At 40.1% G+C, this 26,786-nt stretch overlaps 1 protein-coding gene across 1 annotated transcript; it reads right to left on the bottom strand.

Moving 5' to 3' along the window:
• Window positions 1–1,810: 1,810 nt before the first annotated feature.
• LOC141509808 (uncharacterized) lies at window positions 1,811–26,786 on the bottom strand. Its single transcript, XM_074219597.1, has 5 exons — window positions 26,706–26,786; window positions 22,351–22,442; window positions 15,793–15,919; window positions 9,610–9,705; window positions 1,811–4,510 (listed from the first exon to the last, which is right to left on the bottom strand). The coding sequence occupies exons 1-5, from the start codon at window positions 26,737–26,739 to the stop codon at window positions 2,538–2,540; spliced, it is 2,322 nt and encodes a 773-aa protein (XP_074075698.1). The 5' UTR covers window positions 26,740–26,786; the 3' UTR covers window positions 1,811–2,537.

Raw genomic sequence — 26,786 nt, 5'->3', positions numbered from 1 at the left:
ATACAAGAGTTGGGTAAGGAAGAAAAGTAGGGAAGAATTTAAAAGCAAAGTGGCAAGGAAATGGTGGCTAGTCAGAGGAATAAGGATATTATTTTGCAGGCAGACAGAGATGGGTGGTTAGCCAAAATTGGTGAGGTCCAAGATTAGGGCAATCTAATACAGGCACAGCTGAGTGACTGTATAAAGAATAAAGTTGTAGGAAAAACAGTTGCAAAAATGGCTCCAAAGGAGCTATGACTCTCCCACATCGATAAGGACATGTAAAGTAAAGCCAGTTGAAGCATAACATAGAGAAACAAGACTATGTTAATTTGGTTTCAAAGTTCTACAGTTAAGTCATGAAACCCACTGAAGGTTAGATACAATAAAGGGAGCACTTTTAACTTCCAAACATCTACTTTCCCCACCAATTTGAAAAATAAAAATGGATGAGAATTAACTAGAGTAGCATAGTTAAAGTCCTATTTCAAGTTAGCCTTTCCTATGGTTTACCTCTGTATGTATTACTGGGTAGACCAGAGGGATGATCATCTTTCTTCCTTTGTGTCTCTTCTCAATCAATCAATCAATCAATATTTATTTAATACCTACTCTGACCAGGCCCTGCGCTTGACACTGGAGATTCCCAAAGAGACAAAAACCAGTCCCTGCACTCGAGGAGTTTACAATCTAAGGAGAAAGACAACGTGCAAACAAATACGTTCAAAGCAAAGTATGTACAGGATGGCTGGGGCAGAGGGAAGGCACTAGAATTAAGAGAGGTTGGGGAAGACTTCCAGGAAAAGATGGGATTTTAGGTGGAACTTCATGGAAGCCAAGAAGATATGCAAGTGGTATTGAGGAAGGAGAGTGCTACATACATGAGGGACAGCAAGAGGGAATGCTCAGAACCACGAGATGGCATGCCTTGTTCATGGAACCTCCAGGTCAGTGTTATTGGATCAAACACGACATATTATGAAGTGAGGTCTAAGATGACTGGAGAAGTAGGAGGGAACAGGTTAAAAAGGACTTTGAATGCCAAACAGAACATTTTGCATTTGTTCCTGGAGGTGACAGAGAACCCATAGGGTTGGAGAAGTGGGGTGACATGATCAGACCTGTGCTTTAGGAAAAGCACTTCAGTTCCTAAATGGATGGATTAGAAGGGAAGAGGGCAGGCCACCAGCAGACTATTATCAAAATAAAAGCATGAGGTGGTGAGGGCAGTGTCAGGGAAAAAAGAAGCCTTGAGAGATGTTACAAAGGTGAAATCAATTGGCCTTGGCCACAGATTGAATACAGGGGGTGAGAGGGAGGAATCCAGGATGACTCCTAGGTTGTGAGCCTGAAAAATGAGAAGGATAGTATTGCCCCGCTACAGTAATAAAGGAAGAAGGGAACATAGAACTAGAAGGAACCCTTGGAAATACTGGCATTAATCTGATGATGAAACAACTTGAAAATAATATTTCAAGATACAACCAGATCCTAACAATAAGAACCATCATAGAATCTTAGGGCACAAAAATGTCTCAGGGGTTATCTAGGGAAACCCATACCTGAACAAGAATACCTTCACAACCTGGCAAATGTTCATTCAACCATCACCTTACCATGGTATCACCTCCCTGAAGGACAAAACATTTATTATTATCATTGTCTAACTACATGCATCTGTCTTACTCATTTGTGGACTGCTTACCCAATGCCAATGGGAAGACTATAATAGCAGGCCAGACTAGTCAGTTTGATTACTGCTTTAACGGGAGAAACCTTTTCCTATTGCTTGGGATAGGCAATAAGAAAACAAGGAAAATTGGATCAAAAGATTTATTTGGGCATGAGAACTAAATAAGAAAAAACATTTTGGTGTGTTATAGGGCAGAATAAAATTAAACAGAACAGGGTAAACAAGTCAAGGCGGGGATTTTATAAGAAAGTGAAGAAAGGACAAATGTGTTCCATAAGGTTTGACTTGAGCTTTTTCCACTTGTTTCTGTTGAAGACTTGTAAACGGAATAAGGCTGGCTGCCGGGGCCCAGAAAGCTATGTGTCTGCTATAAACTGATTCTCTTTCTTCTTCAATACTGTTAGGATGTTCCCAACATTGTTGCCAATCAATGGTCACTTATCACCTTTTATTTCTTTTCTCAGCAGTTAAGATGTAACCATTATTTAGGAATATAATAATTCTATGGAATTATTGTTAAAAGATCCTATACTCAGGCAACTCCATTGCTACTTAAAAGTCAATGTGTATTCCAGAGAAAAGGGACATCAAAGATGATTTCGTTATTTTTCTCTCTCATAGCACCAAATAATAGATCATAAAAAAGACATCTGGACTCAGTAGTTAACAAATTACAAGATTATATGAACAGCACTACATTCTCAAAGTTAATGCTCTGTATAAAGACTCTGAGGGATAAAATACACATCCTATAGTTGTCTCATAATAACTTCATAGTTTTTCTTCAGCATGAATTTGATGTTCCTATACACTGGTGCTGAAGGCTTTCCTACATTTGTTGCACCTTTGGAGAGTTGTACTGGTATTAATTGTGGTTCTGTAAGGTGCAATTTCCAGTCGAAGCTTTCTCATATAATTTATATTTAAAGACCTTCTCTCGAGTATGAATTTTCTTATGTGCATTATAAGTTTGCTTCTGCCTAAAGGCTCTTCCACATTCACTACATTTAAAGGGTTTTTCTCCAGTATGAATTCTTTCATGTTCAGTAAGATAGTCCCTTTGAGTAAAAGCTTTTCCACATTCATTGCATGCAAAGGGTTTCTCCCCAGTATGAGTTCTCAGATGTCTACTGTGGGATGTATTGTAACTGAAAGCTTTCCCACATATATTACATTTATAGGGTTTTTCTCCAGTGTGAATTCTCTGATGAATAATATAAGATGCCCTTAGGCTGAAGTCCTTCCCACATTCTTTGCATTTATAGCATTTCTCTTGAGTGTGAGTTCTCTGGTGAATACTAAAATATCCCTTGTATCTGAAGGTTTTCCCACATTCATCACATTTATAAAGTTTCTCTTCAGCATGCTTTTCTTGATGTGCACTGAGGCTTCCCCTCTCTCGGAAGGCTTTTCCACATTCATTACATTCAAAAGGTTTCTCTCCTGTGTGAATTCTCTTATGTACACTAAGGCTTCCCCTCTCTCGGAAGGCTTTTCCACATTCATTACATTCATAGGGTTTTTCTCCAGTGTGAATCATTTTGTGTTTTTTAAGATTTGCTTTTTGGCTAAAAGTTTTTCCACATTCAATACATTCATAAAGTTTCTCTCCAGTATGAATTCTCTGATGATAAATAAAGGATGCTCTGTCAGTAAATTCTTTCCCACATTCATTACATTTATAGGGTATCTCTCCAGTGTGAATTCTCTTATGTTTCTTAAGGTATGTCCCTCGACTAAAGGCTTTTCCACAATCATTACATACATACGGCTTCTCACCTGTATGAATTCTTTCATGTTGAATGAGGAGATAATTATTATTAAAAGCTTTCCCACATTGGTTACATTTATATGGTTTTTCTCCTGTATGAACTCTCTGGTGCTGATTAAGGTTTCCCAGCTGCCTAAAGACTTTTCCACATTCATTACATTCAAAGGGTTTTTCTTCAGTATGGGTTCTCTGATGTTGATTAAGGTGACCCCACTGGCTAAAGGCTTTCCCACATTCATGACATTTATAGGGTTTCTCTCCAGTATGAATTCTCTGATGTTGATTAAGGTTTCCTAATTGTCTGAAAGCCTTCCCACAATCATTACATTTATAGGGTTTCTCTCCAGTGTGAATTCTTTGGTGTTTGATAAGATAAGAGTCAACACTGAAGGCTTTTCCACATTCATAACATTTATAAGGTTTCTCTCCAGTATGAATTCTCTGATGTTGAATGAGATGTGCTCTACGCCTGAAGGCTCTTCCACATTCAGTACAGTCAAAGGGCTTCTCTCCAGTATGAATTTTTAAATGCACAGTAAGACATGAGTTATTGCTGAAAGTTTTCCCACATTCATCACATTTATGAGTTTTTTCTCCACTATGTATCTTACGGTATTGAAAAAGGTCTGAGTGGTAACTGAAGGGTTTCTTACATTTGTTATACTTATAGCACCTCTTACCGGAAGGGGTTCTATTAAGTTTAAATAGATCCGACAAATATTTAAAGCTCTTTCCAAGAGAATCATATTTATGGAGATATTTTCCTGTGGTAGTTTTCTGTTTGGGAGTAAGAAGTGATCCCAGCTTGAACTTTCTCCCCAAAGTAACACAGTCACGAAGGCTCAATTCTTTGGAAGTTGTTCTTTGATTGATTGTATCTTGCCTAGGCCATATCTTCTGACTGCCCTTCTGTCTCTTCAGCCTTCTATCAAAATCCCAGGATTCTTTTAATTCAGAATTCCAAGAGCCATTCTTTGAGAATCTCTTCTTGAATAAATTTCTCACAGAAATACTCTTATTTGCAGCTGACTCCTTGGCTCTATATTTTGTCTTCTGAATTAAGAAATCTGAAAGAAATAAAACAATATAAATATTTATTTCTCTCAGTGTTGGGAGAAAGGAAATTGTTCTATGGTGTAGTTTAGATTCTATCTCTTACATTAAGAAGCATGATGATTGAACAGGAAAAAGTGTAATTGTTTCTGTTTATTTCTTTTTAAATGTTTTATTAATACTCTCTTTATTTTTACATTATTGGAACTTCCAAATACTTCCTCTGTTCCCAGAAAAGCACTCCTTGAGGGAAATATACTCAAGCAAAACAAATTAGCTAACATTTCACCAACTATAAGAAACCTTTCTCCTTAATCTTAATCCTTTCCCTTTGAAACTACTCCCAATTTATCTTCTATATCATTTGTTGTACAATTGTCTATTGGGTTGTGAGCTCCTTGAGAGCAGAGATTGGGCTGGACAAGGTTCATCACATACACAGTAAGCACTTTAAGGGGAAGTTGGATGTACCAGCCCTGAAGTCAGGAGGACCATAGTTCAAATCTGGCCTAAGACACTTTCTAGCTGTGTGATCTTGGGCAAGTCATTTAACCCCAATTGCCTCACATTCAGTTTTCTCTAGGCATCTTGATCCATGCCTGCCATGTTAGCCAGATGGATCTGGAGGAGAAAGTAAGGCTGGTGCTCAGCACAGCCCCCTCCCCACTCAAATTCAATTCTTGTATATGTCATGGCATCACCTCCCTGATGTCATGGTGTTCTTGGAGAATGAAGAACATTATTATTAAGCACTTAATGTTTACTGCCTGTTTTTTAGCCAGTGATAGGTTTGATAATTATTGTTTTCAATATAACTTGTCATTTAGTGGTCCCATTCTCCCTTCTTTCCTACTTTTTACTTTTGCTTTATGTTTTTGGTCTTTTTTCTTAATATGATAATTATTATTATTATTGTCCAACTCTACAAAGTATCTTTCATATTTTTAATGGTATAGTATTAAATCTGTAGACAAAAGCAGAAATGGCATCTTTATGAATTATCGTTCCCATTTGTATATGAACAGTGACTACATCTCTATTTCTGTAAATATTACACTTGGTGAACATGACTTGAAGATGAAGAATCCAATGAAACAAGGATTGACTGGTATGAAGTGATAGGCAGTAAAGGAAGGAGATCTGAAAGACCGATACACACTTGAATTACACACTGAATACAGAATATAAATGAAGGCATTATGGTCAGCACAACAGGAAAAATACAATGAACAATACTGGCAGAACTTTGCAAAGATATGGTCTTCTTTTCTTTAAGGCATTTTTAAATTAGCAAAGGGTACAATAGCAATCAAGATTTTTGCTATTTTCATGAACTGTTTTTGGAGGATATGCATTGGTTTGTATTTATATTTATATTAATCTCATGTGTTAAAGTTACATTTGCCATGTTTAAAAATTTATAAGGAAAATAATGAAAAGAGAATGGGTAATGGGATAACTATGTATATTTGTTACCAGTTAAATAACATTAACATGAATGCTCCTAAATGATAAATCATTGTTCATATGGAGGAAATTCTTGAATGTTATACCCAAGGGCTCAATTTTTGACTGCCATTTGTACAAGATTTTTATCAATGATGATAAAACTTCATGCTAATCAATTTTGTTTTGAATTTGATGAGACTGTTTCCTTATCTTTACATTTTTAAAGATCAAATTTTGCTTTTATACATTATTCGCACCCTGAGGGTAGTCCTGACAGTGTGTACAATCCTTTCTAGACTGTTAAGTAAAACAACACAAATATAACTGCAACTGAGCATAGATGCAACCTCACAAAATTTAAAAAGTTCTTTCTTTTCTCATTGTTAAAAGAGCTTTTTTTTTTTTAAAGGATAGAACACCAGCCCTGGAGTCAGGAGGATACGAGTTCAAATCCAGCTTACACTAAATAATTACCTAGCTTTGTGACCCCGGACAAGTCATTTTATCCCACTGTATTGCAAAAACAACAACAAAAAAGAGCTTTTTAAAATTTAACAATTTAAATTTAGCAATTTAGACTGTTAAAAGCAGGACCACCATTGCTTTAATGTGAATTTTGCTGCTCTTTAGAAGCAGTTTAACTTAATGTTTTTTTACTTTATTAAGCCAGACTGCTAATTTCATTGAGATAAGGGAACTCTCAAGGAGAAAAGCTTCTCTATTAATGCAGCATCTATTCTGCAAGTTTGGGAGAGTTGAATAGATCATTGAGAAATGAATTGGACTTATTGAGGGTCCCACAGGCATTCTGGGACAGAAGCAGAATCTGAATAATGACTACAGTAATGGTGACAAAAAAGAAAAATCATAGAAAACTTCTCACTGCATAACTGTGATGACCAATCTCTTCTCTGCAGGAGAGATAAAGAAACGGAATTATTCCCAAACTGTTAGTAGAGTGACAAGGGACTCAAGGATGAAATATTACATAGCTCATCAGATGCAGTTGATGTCTGTGGATTAACTTTGCTCAAATGATTCCCTTTATTTTTAATACAAAAGAAGGACCAGGGAGAAGATTATATTCAGAAATGTCTATAATAGTAAAACTTACAATAAAAAAGGTTTGGAAGAGCTTCTATGGGAAATGAAATTGGTCAGTAAGAGATTATTGAGCAGTAATAAGGGTGTGGTTAAGATTATGAACTATAAATTGGAATGGAGTAATATTGGCTTGATTGTGACTTTATCTCCTAATGCTCAATAGCTCTGAAGTCAGAGGACCAAAATCAGATGGCAGGAGTTAAGCAGAGATGGAGATTCAGTGGTACAGAATGGTAGGATGTCAGTGGGACCCAGGGTTCTACTGATCGAAGAGTGTTTTTATTAAGTGCTTTCAATGAAGCTAGTACTGTGCTATGTGCTAGGGATAACAAGGATCTCCAAGAATAAAACTAGCAATATGATTTCTCTCTCATCACATTCAACTTAGATCCATGTATACCGTGGAAACAACATAAAGACTGGCACATTACCTTCTGTGGGGGTTGGTGGGAGGGAAGTAAGATTAGGGGAAAAATTGTAAAACTCAAAACAAATAAAATCTTTATAATTAAAAAAAACTATCCACATTTCCTGAGAGTTGGCATTCTACAAGGGGAGGCAAAAAAAAATGTGGTTGTAGCTGGGGAGATATTAAAATGGCAAACTACAGAGCTGACCTGGGTAGTTATGGAGGCAAGCAAAGCCAGAGTAGGAAAGCCAGACCATGCTCATGCTGAAGGTGAATAGGCTGAAGATGACAAGAGCCAGGAGGACCAGAGAGAGCAAGAGATGGAGAAGGACAGGAATATGTGGTTTATGGTGGAATTATACTTGAGGAAGGGGAAAGACTGAGAGTGTAATCAACATAAATACAGATCCCAAGGAAGATGCCAAAGTGGATGGAAAGACTTTGAACCAGCTACTAGCTCCTCTAATTTTACTAATTCCTAAAAAAAGTCTAAACTATCTGCAGGTTTGTTAATGATAACAAGGATGAGGACCTCACAAAAAAAATGTCGCTGAGGGCCAGGGATTATGGAATGGTCTGGATGAGACAGAGCTGAGCAACAATATTCTCTCCCTTGCTCTGCTGAGTTGGACAGGGCTGGAGAAGTAGTGACCTCTACTCTAGGGAGAGTTCTGCAGAGGAGGTGATGTCTTCAGGGGAGAATTAAAGAAAGAGATTGAAGGGAAGACATTTGTAAAATCTGCATTACTGAGAATTTATGGAAAATAGAGTACTGGATCCAAAAGACATAATAGGATGGACAAAGTGGAAGTTAAACTTCATTGGATTACAGCTCTTATTATGTGCCACACATACTGGTCTAAAACCCAAAGGATAAGCAAACCGGTCCAGTTCCTGCCCTCAAAGAACTTTTGCTGCTTCTTTGAGGAAGGAGATTCATGAGCAGGAGATAGGGGGCCAGGTCAAGAGGGTGAAGGGCTTGATGATCAGAGCCCACAGGCAGAAGTTGAATGAAAAAGGCAAGTTAAGTTTGGGGAAATAGAGCTATATACATGATAGTTATCTTCTCTTTCCTAAGGTCTGTCATGTGGAAGGATTATACATGTTTGACTTGGCCCCAGAAGGAAGACCTTAGGGCAATGGACAAAAGCAAAGAGACAAATTTCAGTTTACTGTCAAGAAAACAACAACTCAGGCACATATCATCCCTCATTTTTGTACAGTTGAGGAAACTGAGACAGAGGGAGGTGAAGTCATTTGCCCAGGGTTGCTTAACTAGAAAGTGTCTGAGGCTGGATATGAAACCTCTGCAGACCAGCACTATGGCACGACATAGATGCAATGGAGGAAAAGTCTTTTGCTGGAGGTCCAGCCTGGCTAACTTGGGAGACTCAGCCTCAGATTGGCTAGAAGATCCCCTTTGAGAGAGGTCAAAATCTACATTAGCACAGGGGAAATGGCAGATCCCTGAAGCACCTTCTTCTATTTGAAGTCTTTCCCAATTACCCAAAGTCCTCCTGCTCTCCTTTGTAAACTACTCTATATTTAACTCCTTTCCATGGATTTATTCAATTTATAGAAATGTTTTTATATTTATGTACCTGTTGTCTCTCTCACTAGAATGTTTCTGTCTTTGTCCCAGTCCAGATATGTTGCCTGGCATACAACAGACATAGACAGATACTACTTGGGTGGTTGGTTGTGTAAAGTACTGAAGGAAGGGCAGCATTTTCTGAAAGGATGGGGACAAGAGGCAAATTGTGACCAGGGAACGGATAATATGTTTAGTTGGAACAGCTGCGAAAGAATGAAGATGATATGAATGAAAGTAGAATAGGAAAGAGGACAAGGAATTTGTGAAAATATTTGCTAGATTTGTATTATGTCTGAAAAGGGAAGGAAAGAGGATGTGTGAAGGGGACATACAGAATGCCAGAATGGGAGGGGTCAGAGAAAGATGGACAGAGTCCAGGAAAAGATGGGGGGGGGGGTTAGGATCAGGAAAAGGAGAGGGAACCAGTCTCTAAGTGAGGAAATTCAGCCTAGACTACCTCACCCCTTCTCTATAGTCTTGGGGACTCATGGAGAGCTTTCCCATCCAACAGGACAAAGCTATTAATTACATGCTGGTAATGACTTCCATTGGCTCACCTTGACAAGAGACTCTTGGGACAACTTTCTCTGTTATCCATGGTGCTTCTCCTCTCTCCAATTGGGAGATCACATGTGGTTTGGAAAATGGAAGCCCTGCTCATAGGGGAAAACAAATGGAAAGTGCTGAGAACAGAAATCTATCTCATAATTCAATTTTAGCCCCCTTTGCTCTCATGTCATTTGAATTTTTATTGCTTTCCTTTATCATTAGATGATAGTCATTTTGAGATAAACTCTTCCATCCTTCCCAATTTAAGCAAGCCTTCACCAATAAGATTTTTTTTAAAGCTCCATAAACTCAACCAAGATATTAACCATCTTTAAGAATATATACAATATGAAGCAGCTAGGTGGCACAGTGGATAGAGCACCAGCCCTGGAGTCAGGAGAACCTGAGTTCAAATCCAGCCTCAGATACTTAATAATTACCTAGCTGTGTGGCCTTGGGCAAGCCACTTAACCCTATTGCTTTGCAAAAACAAAACACCCTAAAAAATAAAGAATATATACAATATCTCTCATCCATAATCTTGCTCATCTTCAGTAAAGGAAGGCAAAGTGCATTTCTTCAGTACTTTGCCAGGTTCAGCTTTGTCCTTTTAATTTCAACTTTCAGTTTGATCTGGTTGTTCTTTGTGTAAAGAGATAGCCCTTGGCTGGGATACAAGTTTGCTTCTGAGTGAGGCAGTTCATGAGTTAAGTCTACCTTGACACGTCCCTTCTCAGGGGTTCAAATACACCTCACAGAAGCAGTTTATTAAATAAGTCTGACTCCGTTCTGAGATGACAGTAGCTCATTTGCACTGACAAGCATAAAGTGGAGAAAAGTGGAGTAAAGTGGAGTAAACAGATGGCTTTAGTGATATGCCTACAAAGAATTAGAAAACTTTCAGCTGGGGAAATATAGACAGTCAAACTCTCCTTTAGTGATGGAGCAAATGTTATTTACCTCATCTATAGGTAGAAAGTAAGAATTTGGTTACTAATCCTAGGCTAAAAAGAAGTTATTTACAGAGAAACTCAGCTGCTGAATTAAGAGAGGTTATAAGGAGAGAAGAGGAGAGAGAGGAAAGAAGAGATTTCAGAAATGGGTCAAAGAGAGATAGGAATTTACCCTCAAAGCCCATTTGTGTGGCATTATTATGTTTTATTATTATACTCGTTGGTAACATGGGTTACATTATAGTCATAAATAAATTTTAAATTCTATATGAGACCTTTGACAAGTTTTTGCTGGGTGATGAGGCTGAAAGATTGGACAAGTCTAACTGAATTATCCTTTGTTCCCAGGCAGATTAATTGGTCAATGAGAGTCTGAAGTGCTCTCGACTGCCACTGCCACCTGAAAAGAATAAGAAGGAAAGGAAGAGACTCTATCCTGCTCCCATTGGTGAGTTCTAACAGAGCCTCCATTTTGAGGAAGGGCCCAGAGCAGCCATCCCTCAGTCTTGAGCCTTAGCCACCATGTCTCTGGGCAAGTGCTCCTACACCCCCTGCTTTTCTTCTCCCTTTTTTGTTATGCTCCTCCATTAGAGTGAAGCTCCTCGAGAAGAACTGTCTTTTTGATTATATTTGTAAGTATCTCCACTGTTTGGTTTGGCAGAAGTAATGGTTAATAAATGTTTGTTGACTGACTATTTACCATTATGACTGCCACAAGATGAGTCCAAGTCAAATTGGATTAAAGATACGTTTCATGAAGTCACGGTAATTCAGGTGGGACACGAGTTACAATTGGCAACCATATACAACTTTCAAGCTCTGTTATTCCATGAACTTTCAAAAACAAAGAAGTCACTATAGAACCCAATAAAGATTCTTCATTTTATCCTTTGAATGGTGCAAGTTTAGAGTGAAGGATGGGCATTGTCATAACTTGGACAACTTTTCACAAGACTATAGAGGAAATATGCTTTATTAGCCATTATGAGATTGTTGACAAGAGAGGACAAAAAATATTTCTCTACATTGCCTCATGTTGTTTCTGAGACATAGAGAAGAATAATCCTGCAAAGAAGAAGAATTGGAGGGGCTTTTGTCAACTTTGGGATAAACAGTGTTGCTTTTTGTTAAAAGAAACTAACTCAATTTCAGCTAAAATCGTTAGTTAAGTCTGAGGCTTGAAGTGATGGATACCACAGTTGCCTTTTAAGGAATAAGATCAGCTGTGCAGAGGACAGTTTAAGCCTCAGGGAAAGTAGCCTGGTGGGTCACCTAGTCTTGTCCAGTGAGGTCAAGCATAGTGTGGGTCTTCACTTGGTATCAGAAGCTTCTTTTCAACAGAGATGGTACCCTCATCAAGGAATTTTTATGGACAATTCTGAAGATAGAGGGAATTAGAATTATAAAGCCTACATCTCCGGAGATTGACTACATGTTTTCCCTATATTACCTGGGAATTTAAGTATATAACTATTCTCTCTACAAGCATTATGCACATTCAAAGGAATATGATTAAGATTTATGAGTGGAATATTATGTATTATATGTTTGTTTGTATTTTTAGTAAATGTTTTGTAAAGGTAAATTGAGATTTGGTGGTCCATTTGCTAAAGGGGAAGTACAATGGGAGCCTTTGAGGTATAATGTTAATAGGAATAATGACCACATTGTGTTATCCCAGGATCCTGAGAATGTGGAGCAGCAGGGACATGGTAGCCCTCTTAGGGAGCCAGTGTCCTACTGAAGTGAGTTCAGGTAGAGTGAATGAATCAACCCCAGCTCAGAGAAAAGGAACTTAGAGAGAGTAGGGGTCCGTGCCATGGCCAGGAATTATCAACATTTTCACTGAAGCATTAAAGAGGCCACACTGTTTGGTGACTGGAGAGTTGGTCTGGAAGCCAGGAAGATCCCAGGTGAAGCCTCACCATTAGTACACACAGGCTGCATGAGCTTGGTGAGTAACTGAGCCTCTAAGTCCTTTAGATTGCACCCTAAAACTACAAGTATGGAGAACATGCAGGCTAGCATGGGTCATGGGAAGCTCCCTCCACTAACAAAATCACAGGTTGGTCCCTGTCCTCTGTTGACATCATCACAGATATGGCCCAATGCATCACATGGTTGCCTCTGCTGTCCTCACGAAGCATTGGTTCATGTATATCTTCTTCCTTTTTTTTCTGAATTCTTTAAATCTGTTGTTCTTTTGTTGCTCAGTCATTTTTAAATCAAACTCTTGGAGACCACTTTTGGGATTTTCTTGACAGAGATATTGGAGTGGTTTGCCACTTCCTTCCCCAACTCACTTTACAAATGAGGAAACTGAGAACAACAGGGTGAAGTGACTTGCCCAGGGTCACCCAGCCAGGAAGTATCTGAGGCCAGATTTGAACTCACGAAGAAGTCTTCGTGACTTCAGGCCTGGCATTCTGTGCATTATGATGCCCCCTAGCTGCCCAGAAGCTGTTCTTTACAATGTAGCAATATTTCTTCATTCTGGTACCACAATTCAATGAATCATTCCTCAAACTTGATTTGTTTCTACTTCTTTACCAACACAAAAGTTAATGCTACAAATATTCTAGACAACACAGGGCTTTTCTAATCTTTACTTCCTTTAAATGTATGCTTACCTATGGGAGCCCTGGGGGAAAGGGTCTGGATATGTCAGTCACTTGATTAGAATAATCCCAATTTACTTTCCAGAATGGCCACACCAAGGATATATTAGCGAGATTCTCTCCCCACACCCCTCCTAATGTTTCCTTTTTCAGGCTTTGGACATTTCCCCCCAATTTTCTAGCTATGGTGTAAAACTTCAAAGTTGTTTTTGTTCTCATTTCTATTTTAATTAGTAAAGTGGTATGATCTTTCACATGGTTCTTAATAGTTTGCAAGCTTTATTTTGATAATTTTGATAATTATTTGCTTGTATCTTATATGTTCCTTCTCTAGGGAAAAGAGGGTATGCAGAAGGTGGTCAGAAAAAAAAAGACCTTTGAAACATGCATTGTGTTGTATTTTCAAGAATGAAGGGCATCTAGGTGGCACAGTAGATAGAGCAGCAGCCCTGGAGTTAGGAGGACCTGAGTCCAAATCTGATCTCAGACACTTAATAACTATCTAGCTGTGTGACTTTGGACAAGTCACTTGATCCCATTGCTTTGTAAAAATCAACAAATTAAAATTTTTTTTAAAAAGAATGAGGGAAAGATCAGAAAGTTGACATAGGATCAAAGAAATTAGCTCATTTAATACTGACATGAGAAAAGGAGCATTTCACGTCTTTAGGCATCTGCACTGAGATTTTAGTAGTGAATGTGTTCTTTAATTTTTTGGTTTCAAGGGTCTTTTATACTCTTAAAATTTAGCAAGGACCCCCAAAATATTTTTGTTTGTATGGTTTATATCTACTGATATTAGAGATTAAGGCATATATAATTTAAAAATATTTATTAATTAATAAAAATAACAATAAACCCATTTCATTTGAACATAATTTTTCTGAAAAAATAACTTTTTTTCAAAAGAAAAAAATTAGTGAGAAAAGTGGCACAGGCTTACATTTTTGCAAATCAGTTTAATGTCTGCCTTAATGAAAGACAACTGGGTTCTCATACCTGCTTCTAATGTTCACACAGATATGTTGGAAAGAAAGTACTTTACTATAAAAGGCAAAGGCAAATTATGGTTTGACTTCATGGACTCTCTGAAAGGATTTTAGGGACCTCAGGGACTGCTGGTCTACAATTTGGGAACCATTAATCTGAATGTATAGACAAAGAGAGGTTAAAATCTTTGGAAGCAGTACAATACAGTTATAATTTTTTAAAAAAAGGCTTTTGGGAACAGGAATCAAGAACATTTTGAAAACTTTTCATTATTTGTAATTTGGAGATTTTAAGTGTAGGGTATGGCAAACTCTACAGATAACACTGTTTTAAAGTTTTTATGGATCAATATTCTATCCTGACAATTACAATCAACAATTTTAAAAGTTTATTGATTAGTCTCAAGAATAATTTGAGGTTATTATTTTCATTATTATTTTATTTCAAAATTATCATTCATCTCCTCTTTTCATGAGGTTCCAAGAGAACAGTCTAAGGATGAGTAAATATCTTGCTTTATATATTATTAATATTAGTTTTTATCTAATATAAAATTAATGTATTTAGAAATTAATTTAATAATAAATCAATATTCATCTATTTTATTATTGGTAAACTATCGTACAGATAGATAAGATGACTTCTTTTTGTAGTTGAATAAGAGCAAAGTTCATATTCTGCAGTCTTTCTGCAATAATCTTCCAGACTATTCCAAGAACAAAAAGGAAGCTGGGGATATAGACTGCATCCTGTTCTCATACAGTTTTACCTTCTGCCAGGTCTCACATTCTGTGTGGATTGGAAATTATGACTATTTAGCATGACAGCACCCACTGTGAAAGTCTGTCATCTTTATGGCTCTATGATGTACCAGTTGTAAGCAACAGTTCTGGCTGTTCTGGATGCACTGCTTCCAGTCCATTTATTTGCTGAAACCTTTTCTATAAGAAGGATTTACATTTATATGATGGAAATTTATTACCAGTTAATTTATGAAGCATAGAAAGATTTTAGGGGATTAATTCAGTCACCTGGTCATTGTCTTTCTGGGTAACTGGTAGATCACTGCAGTGGTATGTTGTACAATTTCCAAATATCATAATCTGTATAATTTAATAAGGCTGGGATGCTTTCTGTAAGGTGGCAATGATCTGTTCCTGAATTGTTGTTACTGCTGTTGCTAATTATTATCATTATTACATGCATTTCAGAATAGCTCTGCACATCAAATAAAAGTTCACCTTAAACTATATTAATAACAATATTAATTTTAATAATAACTAACATTTCTGAGGTGTCTATTTAGGGCTAAGTAGTGTGCTAAACACTTTACAAATATTATCTCATTAGATCCTTACAGCTTCCCAGGGAGGTAGGTGCTATTCTCATCATCCCTATTTGACAGATGAGGAAAATGAGGCAAACAGATTAGGTGACTTGTCCAGGGTCACACAATTACTAAGTGTCTGATGCCATATTTGAACTCAGATCTTTCTGACTCCAGACCTGGGCACCTATCCATTGTACCACCTAGCTGCCTCCATTTTAGATATACCACAGTCTTCAAGAAGGGAAACAATAAGATAGATCAATGACCAGATGCCATCTCACTGAAGAAAATTATTCTTACCAAGGGAGACAAAGTTCTGATAGTTCTCCAGCATCACTTCCCTATACAGGTCCTTCTGGGCTGGCTCCAAGTGCCCCCACTCCTCATGGGTAAAGCTCACAGCCACATCCTGGAATGTCACCGATTCCTGAGTTAGAAAACACATTTTAACATTTTTTCCAACATGAAGGAGCCATAAAGTTAACAGGTCTTTAGAACATTAGGAGTCTATTAACTTCTATTTCAAATTTTGTTTAATTAAATGTATTTTTAAATTGAAATTTACATCTCTCATTCCCACTTTCCCTCCCCCCCCCCACTTTGGAAAGGAAGGGAAACAAATTCCCTTTTACAAACATATAAAGTCTGGGAGGTGGTATTCAGAAAAAAAAATAGTGGGGAATATGGATAAAGGGAAAAAAGGGGAAGAATACAAACAGAGGGAAGATAACATGGAGGGCAATAAAGAGTTAGTAATTATAACTTTGGATGTGAATGGGATGAACTCTCCCTTAAAACATAAGTGAGGGGCAGCTAGGTAGTGCAGAGGGTGGCTAGGTGGCACAGTAGATAGAGTACTGGCCTTGGAGTCAGGAGTACCTGAGTTCAAATCTGGCCTCAGACAACTAATAATTACCTAGCCGTGTGGCCTTGGGCAAGCCACTTAACCCCATTGCCTTAGAAAATCTAAAAAAACAAAAACAAAAAAAACCCGTAAGCAAAAAGCAGAGTAGATTAAAAACCAGAATCCTACAATATGCTGCTTACAAGAAACTCATTTTGAAGCAGAGAGATACATATAGAGTAAAGGTAAAAGGTTGGAACAAAATATATTTTGCTTCAGCTGAAGTGAAAAAAAAAACAGGGGTAGCAATCCTTATCTCAGACAAAGTAGCTGCAAAAATAGATCTCATTAAAAGAGATAAGGAGGGAAACTATATCCTCCTAAAAGGTACCATAGACAATAAAGTTATTTCAATCCTGAATATATATGCACCCAATGGGATAGCATCCAGATTCTTAGAGGAGAAGCTGAAAGAATTACAGGAAGACATAGAGAGCAAAACTCTACTAGTGGGAGACCTCAACCTCCTGCTCCCAGATCTAGATAAATCAAATCATAAAATAAACAAGAAAGGAGTTAAGGAGGTAAATAGATTGTTAGAAAAACTATTTATGATAGACTTATGGAGGAAACTGAATGAGGATAGAAATGAATATACCTTTTTCTCTGCAGTACATGGCACTTATACAAAAATTGACCATGTACTAGGACATTAAAAACCTAATGATCAACTGAAGAAAGGCAGAAATAGTGAATACATCCTTCTCAGATCACAATGAAATAAAAACCATATATAATATTGGGCCAGGGAGATATAGACCCAGAATTAATTGGACACTGAATAACCTCATTTTAAAGAATGAGTGGATCGAACAACAAATCATAGAAAGAATTAATTATTTTATCCTGAATAATGACAATAATGAAACAACATACCAAAACCTATGGGATTCACTCAAAGCGGCTGTCAGGAGATATATTATATCTTTAAATGCTTACATGAATAAATTAGAGAAAGAGGAAATCAATGAACTAAACATATAACCAAAAAAATTAAAGAAAGAACAAATTAAAAATCCCCAATTAAATACCAAATTAGAAATTCTAAAAATTAAAGGAGAAATTAATAAAAGCAAAAGCAAAAAAACTATTGAATTAATAAATAAAACCAAGAGTTGATTTTATGAAAAAAAAAAACAATAAAATTGATAAACCTCTGGTCAATTTGATTTAAAAAAAAAGAAAACAAATATAGAAAGTCTGTAGCCAAAAACCAAATATTTTTTATTTGCTCCTTTCAGCTCCTTTATTTGCTCATCATTCATTAGTTGCATCATTAGGCTTCTGGAATCATAGTCTGTCATTATACTGATAAGAGATTCTAATTTTTTCAAAGTTGCTTTTCTTTACCATATAGTTGTCATTGTATATACTGTTCTTGTTCTGCTCATTTCATTCTGCATCAGCTCATACAAGTCTTCCAAGGTTTTTCTGAAATCATTTATTAAAGTAAGTATTCCATCACATTCCTATGCTATTACTTGTTCATCCATTTCCCAATTTATGGGCACCTCACATTCCCATTCTCTGCTACCTCAAAAAATTGTTTTAAAAAATTTACAAGGGGGTGGCTAGGTGGCATAGTGGATAAAGCACCGGCCTTGGAGTCAGGAGTACCTGGGTTCAAATCTGGTCTCAGACACTTAATAATTACCTAGCTGTGTGGCCTTGGTCAAGCCACTTAACCCCATTTGCCTTGCAAAAAAACTAAAAAAAAATTTACAAGCCTAGCTGAAGTTTGTTTTGCTTAGGGATAATCTCTCCCTAAGATCTATCCCTAAGGGTAATTAGGGGAGCAATGGATAGAGCACCTCAAGTTCTGAGGTCTGGATGACTCTTGCCCTTGACTCTAGCTATCCAAAATGAAAAATCCTCTCTGACTCAAAGACAGGAGAAGAAAGAAGGTGGCCTAGGAGAATCCAGTTTCTGGAGATGGGATCTTGAAGGATAAGGAGTTTTCAAGAGGAAAGGTTAGGAGCAAGAAGAGCATTCTGGTCTAGGGAAGAACACAAAGAACAGTAGAGTAGGTTGTTGATGATATATGATGTGAAATCTATTTTGGTGTGCCATCTCTTTGGGGTCGGCCAGATAAGAAGGAACATGCCAAATTATGGGGTGAATATCAACGTGAACACAGGGCCATTGATGGACTCTGGGGCAGAAGACAACATGAACAGATCTCCACACTGGGAAGATGCTGCTGGCATCAGCGTGAGGGCTTTGACCAAGTAAAGAAAGGAGAAAAGGCATTCTCCTGGTACTGTCCACTGGGGTCAAGCCAGCTGAGGCCAAATTCTATTTTTCTTGTCAGCCTTTCAATCCCTGATAGCAGTTTTTATTTACTCATTAATTTTCCTATTTAGGTGACTTGATGGGTCTCAGTTCTCATTCACTTGCCTAAAGGGTTGAAGGTCTTGCTTCACATCTTCATATACTCCACACAAAGACCAGATTTGCAGCCTCTCACTCTTGTTACCAGTCTGCCTCCTTTTCTGACAATCTATTTTCTCGACAATATCTGTCATACTGCTCCTTGAACCTAAACCACTGTTGGAAACAGCTCCCACTGAGCTCTGCAACTCAATGCTTCAGAGATTGGATGACACAAAATTCACCTTCTCGCACCACATCAAGTAAACACTCATATTAAAAAGACTTTTTACATTAGAAAGCAGCTGGAGAATGTTAAAATGGTCACATGATTTCCTAAATGCAATTTATTCTTTTCTTACTATTCAATTTTATGTTGAACTAATTGACTATTTGTTGCCTTTCCCAGAAATATAAACATGTACCAATTCCAAGGAATAGATAGCTAGCTGTATGTATACTCCAGTCTGTATTTAAACCATGTATTTTTGTTCATTTGGTATTTTATTATGACATATTTAGATTACATAGCCATGAGAGCTCCTTGTTTTTATTCTAGGGCTTACTACCATCAGCATGATGTCAGCCCTACTAGGAGAATCTCAAGGACTCCCAACACAAGGCTGGCCACAAGGCTGGCTCCCTCTGTACCCATTTCTTTCCCTCAGTAACCAGATCTCCAGTCATCCAGGAGCAGGATCCTACACATTTCCCCCCACCACTAGGAGAGCTGCCATTCCCCCTTTCACTTTGGTTTGCTATCAGAGACACCTGTCTGAAATAGTGAAATGTATCTCATCCACATGAAAAACAGTTAATATGAAAAGAAATAGACTAAATATAAGATAATAATTTAAATTTTTTATGAAATTTCAAGTTTGAAAAAAACAGGGAGTGGCAGTAATACTACTAAAGTTGAATTAAAACAAAAAAATATCAAAAAAGGGACAGCAAAAATATCACATAATGGTGGTGGCTAGGTGGCGTAGTGGATAAAGCACAGGCCTTGGAGTCAGGAGTACTTGGGTTCAAATCTGGCCTCAGACACTTAATAATTACCTAGCTGTGGGGCCTTGGGCAAGCCACTTAACCCCGTTTGCCTTGCAAAAACCTAAAAAAAAAAAAACACCAAAAAAAATGCACCAAGATTTTTGGAATATCCGGAAAAAACTGTCAGTCACGATAAAGATGATACAGATAAGGACTATTTTTTTTTAGTCTTTTGCAAGGCAAATGGGGTTAAGTGGCTTGTCCAAGGCCACACAGCTAGCTATTTATTAAGTGTCTGAGACCAGATTTGAACCCATGTGCTCCTGACTCCAGGGCCGGTGCTCTATCCATTATGCCACCTAAGTGCCCCAGATAAGGACTATTTATTTAGCACTCTGAGGCATTTCATCCTGCAAGGCCCTTGTCCATATCTTCCCATGAATCCCATTCAGGAAGTCCCCCTAATTTCATAGCGTCTTCCTCCATACCTCTTGACATGGAAAGCCAAACACAGGTAGTCCCTCAGGTGTCCTTCACTCTCTTCACGTGACCAACCCCTCTTCTAGACAGGTCAGCATTTCTCTGATGACCTTCATTAAATGATTCCTTCTCCTATGCAATTGTGGTTAAGATTTTTCAACTGCCTTTCAACCCTTCAAACCAATGTCTGCCGCTGCTCCCTAGTTAGCATGGAGACCCTACCATCTGTTGGCTGGGGCCCTGTTGGTCTCTTCTCCTGGAATTGATTTCCATCATTTAAATTTATTTAAGAAGTAGTTATAGCCTAACATCTGATTAGTCTGATCTTTCCTCCTTTTTTCTGCATTAACAGTTTTTAAAAATAGATCATATTGGATCATTTTAAATTCATGCTGCATCTCATTTTTCTTCATTTTCCTTTAGCATAGATTCTGAGCTTTGCTCTAATAAGTCAACAGTCTGACTAATCAGAAAGGAGATTCGAAATCCATAACCAACTATTCCCTGCTTATGGATATGAATCTTTCCAGTTTTCACAATGTTAGTTGGCTCATGCTATGTCCAATTCAAAGAGATATATAAGGAGATTAAAGAAAATTGTCACATTGCAGGATCTCTAAGCCTTTGACCTTTCTAGTTTATTGCTCTAGTACCACACTTTCCAACATATTTCTTCATTTTCATCTGCATCAACATCTTCCCCTATGCCCATGTGTGCAATGAGTATTAAAACAGGTTAATTTAATTTGGAGGATCACACTGAATTTTTCATACAGTGAATCATGACCAAGAAAGCACCTCTCCTTCTCTACAAGACATGATGGCTTTCGGGTTGGAGCATCAAGCTTCATAACCCCCACCCCCACCCCATCACTTTGTTAATCTCATTCCTCACCAGAGCCCCTCCTTGGGACATTGCACACTGCCAAGTGGATAGAGCACTGGACTCACATAACCCAGGTCTGCCACATATTAACATCAAATCACATATTTTGTTGGTGTCTCTGACCCTCTCTGGTCCCAGGGAATTCCACAAACTAGGCCAGATGAGCTTGCAGGCTATGTGTGTGTGGGAAGGGAGGGCATTGGTCTAAGAGATCTGGACCTTTCAACCAGGCCTTTCTAGGCATTTCTGACTAGGCATTTCTAAGGCTTTCTCCCTCCTCTAGGATTCTGGACACCACCCAAGGACAAGGAGGGGAGGGGTGACATTTCACCTTGTTCACTCAAACCAGTCATCTGCACCCCTTTCTGGGCACCTCTAAGTTCTTTTCCCACCTTCAAGCCCCCCTCTATGTGAGGTTTCTCCCTCATCCCCATTTAATTCATTCTAGTAATAATTATTCTCGCAGGGATGGATAGTTTGTCTTTCCAGGAGGATGACTTTCAGATGGAGATGACTTCATTCAATAGTAAGACTTGGGAATTTACTTCTGAACTACTATTTATGACCATGCTTAGCACTGGCATACAGTAGGCACTTAATTAATGTTTTTTCCTTGGGGGCAGCTAGGTGGTATAGTAGATAGAGCACCGGTCTTGAAGTCAGATAGACCTGAGTTCAAATGTGCCCTCAGACACTTAATAATTGCCTAGCTGTGTGACCTTGGGCAAGTCACTTAACCTCACTACCTTGCAAAAACCAAAGAAATAAACAAAAATAAAAAATAAATGTTCATTCCATTCCTCCTTCCCCCTTCCTTCCACTTGATTTGTCTTATAACCTTTGGCTCAGTGTGGCTTAAGGTTATGTTAATGATCAATGAACCTTGAATGTAGACCTGGTGGATTAGAGGGGGAGATCGGATCCAAGGGATGACACAAAACCAATGGGGAATATCCCTGCTCAGGAGTCACAATATAATGGTAAGAGCCTGGGTGGAGCAAGCGGACACCTGGGACCTCATGTCTACACCAGAGCAAGGTTTTCTGGCTGGACATCAGGCACTGTAGAGGTCCCATTAAGGGTTGGAATGCAGGACCCCTTTGTCTTCATCTCCAGGAGAGTCTTCTGAGGGAGGATAAGGCTCAGGTCCCTGGACAAGACACAGTAGAGGGAAGGAGAGGGAGGACAAGGGGGGCTAGGGCAGAGGAGAGAAGAAAACATAACTCACCAGGGACCTGGCTCTAAGAAGACCAGAAGCAATTTCCTCCTTCTGCTTTCTCCGCCTTTCTTGGGAAAGCACAGAATCCCGAGAACCACTTGCTGAGAGCAGAGAAAGATGATGTTATGTGGAAACCAATACTTACCTTTAGCACCACAATTTACCAACATGGAATGCCGCCTCAAGAGGAAACGCATGATCCCTAGTGAGTAGGGGGCTAGGGGGAGCCAGGAGGGTGCACTCTTCTCATTTAATTAGGGTTAGGGCCATGGATCCCAATTGTGTTCCTGTGGCCAGAGAGAAGGCTAGAAGCATGAGGATTCTGGTCAGGAACTATGGGCACGTAACTTGAATTCTGCGCAGCTTGAGGTCATAGTGCATCAAGTACTAGGCTCGGAATCAGAAAGACTCCTTCCTCTTCATGAGTTCAAATCTAGCTTCCAACAATCACAAGCTGGGTGACCCTGAGCAAATCACTTAGCCCTGATTGCCTCAGTTTCCCCTTCTGTAAAGTGAGCTGGAGAAAAAATTGCAAACCATTCCAATATCTTTACCAAGAAAACCCCAGATGGGGTCATGGAGAAGAGTTGGACCCAACTGAGCAACAAGAATTTGAACTCCCAACTTTCCCTATGTTCTGGGAGATACCAATATAACTGGTGCCCCCCCTTTGTTTCCCCCTAACTGCTCTGAATGATTATTTTTGTCCCCAGGGCCCAGGGCAAGGAAAGAGAATGACTGGTAAAGGTCACTGATGATGAAACCTATACCATGGTCTAGGGGAGGCTTTGGATGGAGTTCTGGACTTGGAATCAGGAAGACCCAAGTTCAAGTCCTGCCTTAGACACACTAAGCTGTGTGACCCTGGGCAAATCACCATCTGCCCTCTGCCTCAGTTTCCTTTTCTGTAAAATAAGGATGATAGCACCAAACTCCCAAGTTGATTGTGGAGGGCCAAATGAGATGTAGATAAAAGATTTGGCCAAGTTTATAAATGCTATTTTTAAGACGAGCTGCTTTTCTTCTGTTGCCTTGAGACTCATTCTCAGTGGCTGCTGGAGGAAGCCCAGGATGATGGATTGCTACACAAGCCAGCAGCCCATGGTGCTGGAGACTGGTATATTGGGTGGCAGTGGCAGTGGTCATCTTAGCCTGCCAGTCAGCATCCTTTGAATAGAGACTAATCTGAGGCCAGGACTGAGACTAGACCGACATGGGAGCTGGATCCCTGTCCGGGCTACCCCTAGTCCTTTTCCAGGTTCTCCCTGGCTTGGATCCTGGGATCAGGTGGAGTTGAGGTGGGATGACTGCTTCAGAATTGCTCCTCTCCTTGCCCCTCCTAGAGATATAATGCCAGGAATCACTTAGGGGGAGGGATGGTGGGGGATGATTGGAAGAAGTTCTCTAAGGAGGGAATACCATTGCCATTTTGTACTAGTTAATAAACCACGTGACAAGTTGGTCACAGTGTGATCTAGGCAAATTTGTTTGGCCTTAGAAGGGGGAATGGAGACTCTAAAAGAGGAACCATGTGGGCAGCTAGGTGGAGTAGTAGATAGAGCAATGGCCCTGGAGTCAGGAGGACCTGAGTTCAAATTCGACCTCAGACACTTAATCATTACCTGGCTGTATGGCCTTGGGCAAGTTACGTAACCCCACTGCCTAGCCAAAAAAAAAAAAAAAAAAGAGAGAGAGGGACCCAACCCCATTTTCTGGGCCCCTCACAAATTCACAATAAATTCACACAATAAAATATCTAAGATTATGAAGGAAATAATTATAGTGATCAAATATTTTTAAAAGTAAGTTCAAAAGCCCCAAATTATTACTTGTAAAGCTCCATATTGTTCATTTTCTTAAATCCCAAGCATTTGTTCTCCACCACTCCCCACCAGGAGTTCAGAATTTGACCACTGAGATTTTCCTTGCTAACGTTTTTGGCAGACTGGTCAATGATGCCTGAATCTAGAATCTTCTGTGCATGTCAGGACCCCATAGAAGACCGAGGGAGGAGAGCAACATTTAGAGGACAAATTGTCCCTTTTTTGCTGGCTAATTAATTTTAAATCAATGCCTCACTTCCCTGGGAGGTTAAAGGAAGGCAAGACATGGAAAGGGATGAGTTGCTGCCCCTGCACCTCAAACATCACAGAAAATGCCTGCAAAGGGCTCCCCTGCATCCTGAAGCACCATCCTCCTGAGCAAGAAGTTAGCTCCACTGTGGTTCACTGAAAGGGGTAGAAATGTCCATGCTGCTTAGATAAAAAAGTGGGGAATGGTTCAACCAGCTGAATTCTTTGAAGAAAACGAGTGTCACATCCTTATTGAGCCTCAAGAAGTGGCTGAAGGACTTGGGCTGTTCAGCCTGCAAAGAGAGGCACCTTGGGGTGGGCAGGACACAGGGGTCCACTCTTCTTTAGAGACTTACAAAGGTCATGCCAGAGAAGAGGGACTGTTCTGCTGGACCCCCAAAGCAGGAGGAGAAACAATGCCCACATGGAAGGGGCACAGAGGCCACATTGGGCTCCATGGAGAGAATAAGTGGAGAGCCCTGAGAGCCCCCAAACTGGAATGGGGAAGACTCATCACTTCGCAGCTGGGTGCTAAAAGGTATTCCTAGCAAAGAGAGGGTCAGCTTCCTGCGACCTTGGAGATGGGGCTGTCAGGTCAGAGCAGTTTTCACTCCCTTTGGATGGCATGACCCAGCAGATGGAGAAGAGTCATGCTGCCCACATCAGAGAATGGGCTCAGAACAAGGCCCTGGACCAAAGCCCTCATGTCCACCAGCTCCAGACGTCCTGTGGACCAGACAGCACAGACTGACAAGCAGCTGCCAACCATGGAGCTCAATGGATCAACATCCCCCCAGACCAGGGGACAATTACAGACCCTCAGAGCAATGTTCTTAAACAAAGGACACCAATGATGTGATATGCCTGCAGGGAGCCTCAAAGTCTGCAAAGTGGTTTAGAAAGGTCTCCCGGAGGCAGATGGAGGTGAAGGGACCTGTCACATACTGAGAGTTTGAGCTTAAGTCTCTCTGGCTGCCAGGCCATGTACCTCAAAAAAACAAGCTTACTGACTCCAGGTTAAGAGGTCAGTCTCCAGTAGAGTACCCCATGCTTCTTCCCTGGATTGCCAGGTGCAAGAGGTTTGGGTACAGCTGTGTTGGAGAAAGGCCCTGATGCTTATCAACTCTTTGGAAGGCCCAAAGCTGGCAGAGAATAGAGTTTGGACAAGAGGACCTAGATTGACTAAGGTTTCAGCAATCTGGTGCCACAGGCCAAAGTAAGATGAATCTGAATCAGAAGGAATGCAAAACTGCATAAATGAAGTTGTCTGTTGGGCTTGTTCCTTTAAGGACCAATTGAAGGAGAACAACCCATGAAAAAAGATGGGGGGGTATTAGTGGACCACAAGCCCAACCCCAGACATGGCAGTCAGAAAAATGCAGGTATGTCCATCTATTCATGTTTTTCAGCAGGAGTTTTACTTGCTCTGAGTTTCAAGTTATCTTGAAAACTCACTTTGTGAGGACCACGTCATAGCATGGGAGACTGGAAGGGGCCTCAGTGGCCTCTGGAGCATCCCACCCATGAAAAGGACCCACCTCTAACATTCTCAGCCAAGTAGCATCTGGTCTCCCCTTGGACACCCAGAGGGGAAGGAGAAGTCACTCCCCTGAAGTGGTTCCTGCCCTTTTCGGGCAGCACCCGTGTTTAGGAAGTCTTGCCTCGGTTGGCCTCACCCCCCTCCAAGACCTTCCTGAAGCATGATGACCAGAACTAACCCCAGGATTCTGGAGGAGGCTGGACAAGGGCAGAGGACAGGGACCCAATCACCTTCCTCCTCCTGCGAAAAGGGAAAAGAGGAAGAGAGGAAGAAGGGGCAAAGGAAAGAAGGAAGGAAGGAAGAAAGGAAGGAAGGGAGGGAGGGAGGGAGGGAGGGAGGAAGGAGGGAGGGAGGGAGGGAAGGAAGGAAGGGAGGGAGGGAGGGAGGGAGGGAGGAAGGAGGGAGGGAGGGAGGGAGGGAGGGAGGGAAGGAAGGAAGGAAGGAAGGAAGGAAGGAAGGAAGGAAGGAAGGGAGAGAAAAAAGAGAAAGAAAGGAGGGAGGAAGGAAGGAGGGAGGGAGGGAGGGAAGGAAGGAAGGAAGGAAGGAAGGAAGGAAGGAAGGAAGGAGGGAGGGAGGGAGGGAGGGAGGGAAGGAAAGAAGGAAGGAAGGAGGAAAGGGAGGGAAGGGAGGAAGGGAGGGAGGGAGGGAGGAGAGAGGAAAGGAGGGAGGAGTGGCGGAGGGCTCAGAGGAGGTCTCCGGGCAGGTGGGCTGCCCCGGCCGGCCGCCCACACCCCACAGCCCCTGCTCCTCACCTCGCTCCTCCAGCATGAGGTCCAAGGCCTCCATGGTCCTGGGGCTCAGGTCCTGGCTGCCCGCGGGCCTCCACGGGCCTC

This window comes from Macrotis lagotis, chromosome 1 (assembly GCF_037893015.1).
Source record: "Macrotis lagotis isolate mMagLag1 chromosome 1, bilby.v1.9.chrom.fasta, whole genome shotgun sequence".
NCBI classification, from domain to species: Eukaryota; Metazoa; Chordata; class Mammalia; order Peramelemorphia; family Peramelidae; genus Macrotis; species Macrotis lagotis.
This window is presented reverse-complemented; position numbering and strand designations above follow the sequence as displayed.

Bases quoted from the DNA above. Each gene is read 5' to 3' on its own strand.
- LOC141509808 (XM_074219597.1), bottom strand. From the start codon at position 26,739: ATGGAGGCCTTGGACCTCATGCTGGAGGAGCGAG. The intron at 22,443-26,705 runs GTGAGGAGCAGG...CTCTGCTCTCAG, and splicing joins CCTCATGCTGGAGGAGCGAG to CAAGTGGTTCTCGGGATTCT. The intron at 15,920-22,350 runs GTGAGTTATGTT...TTTCTAACTCAG, and splicing joins TTCTTAGAGCCAGGTCCCTG to GAATCGGTGACATTCCAGGA.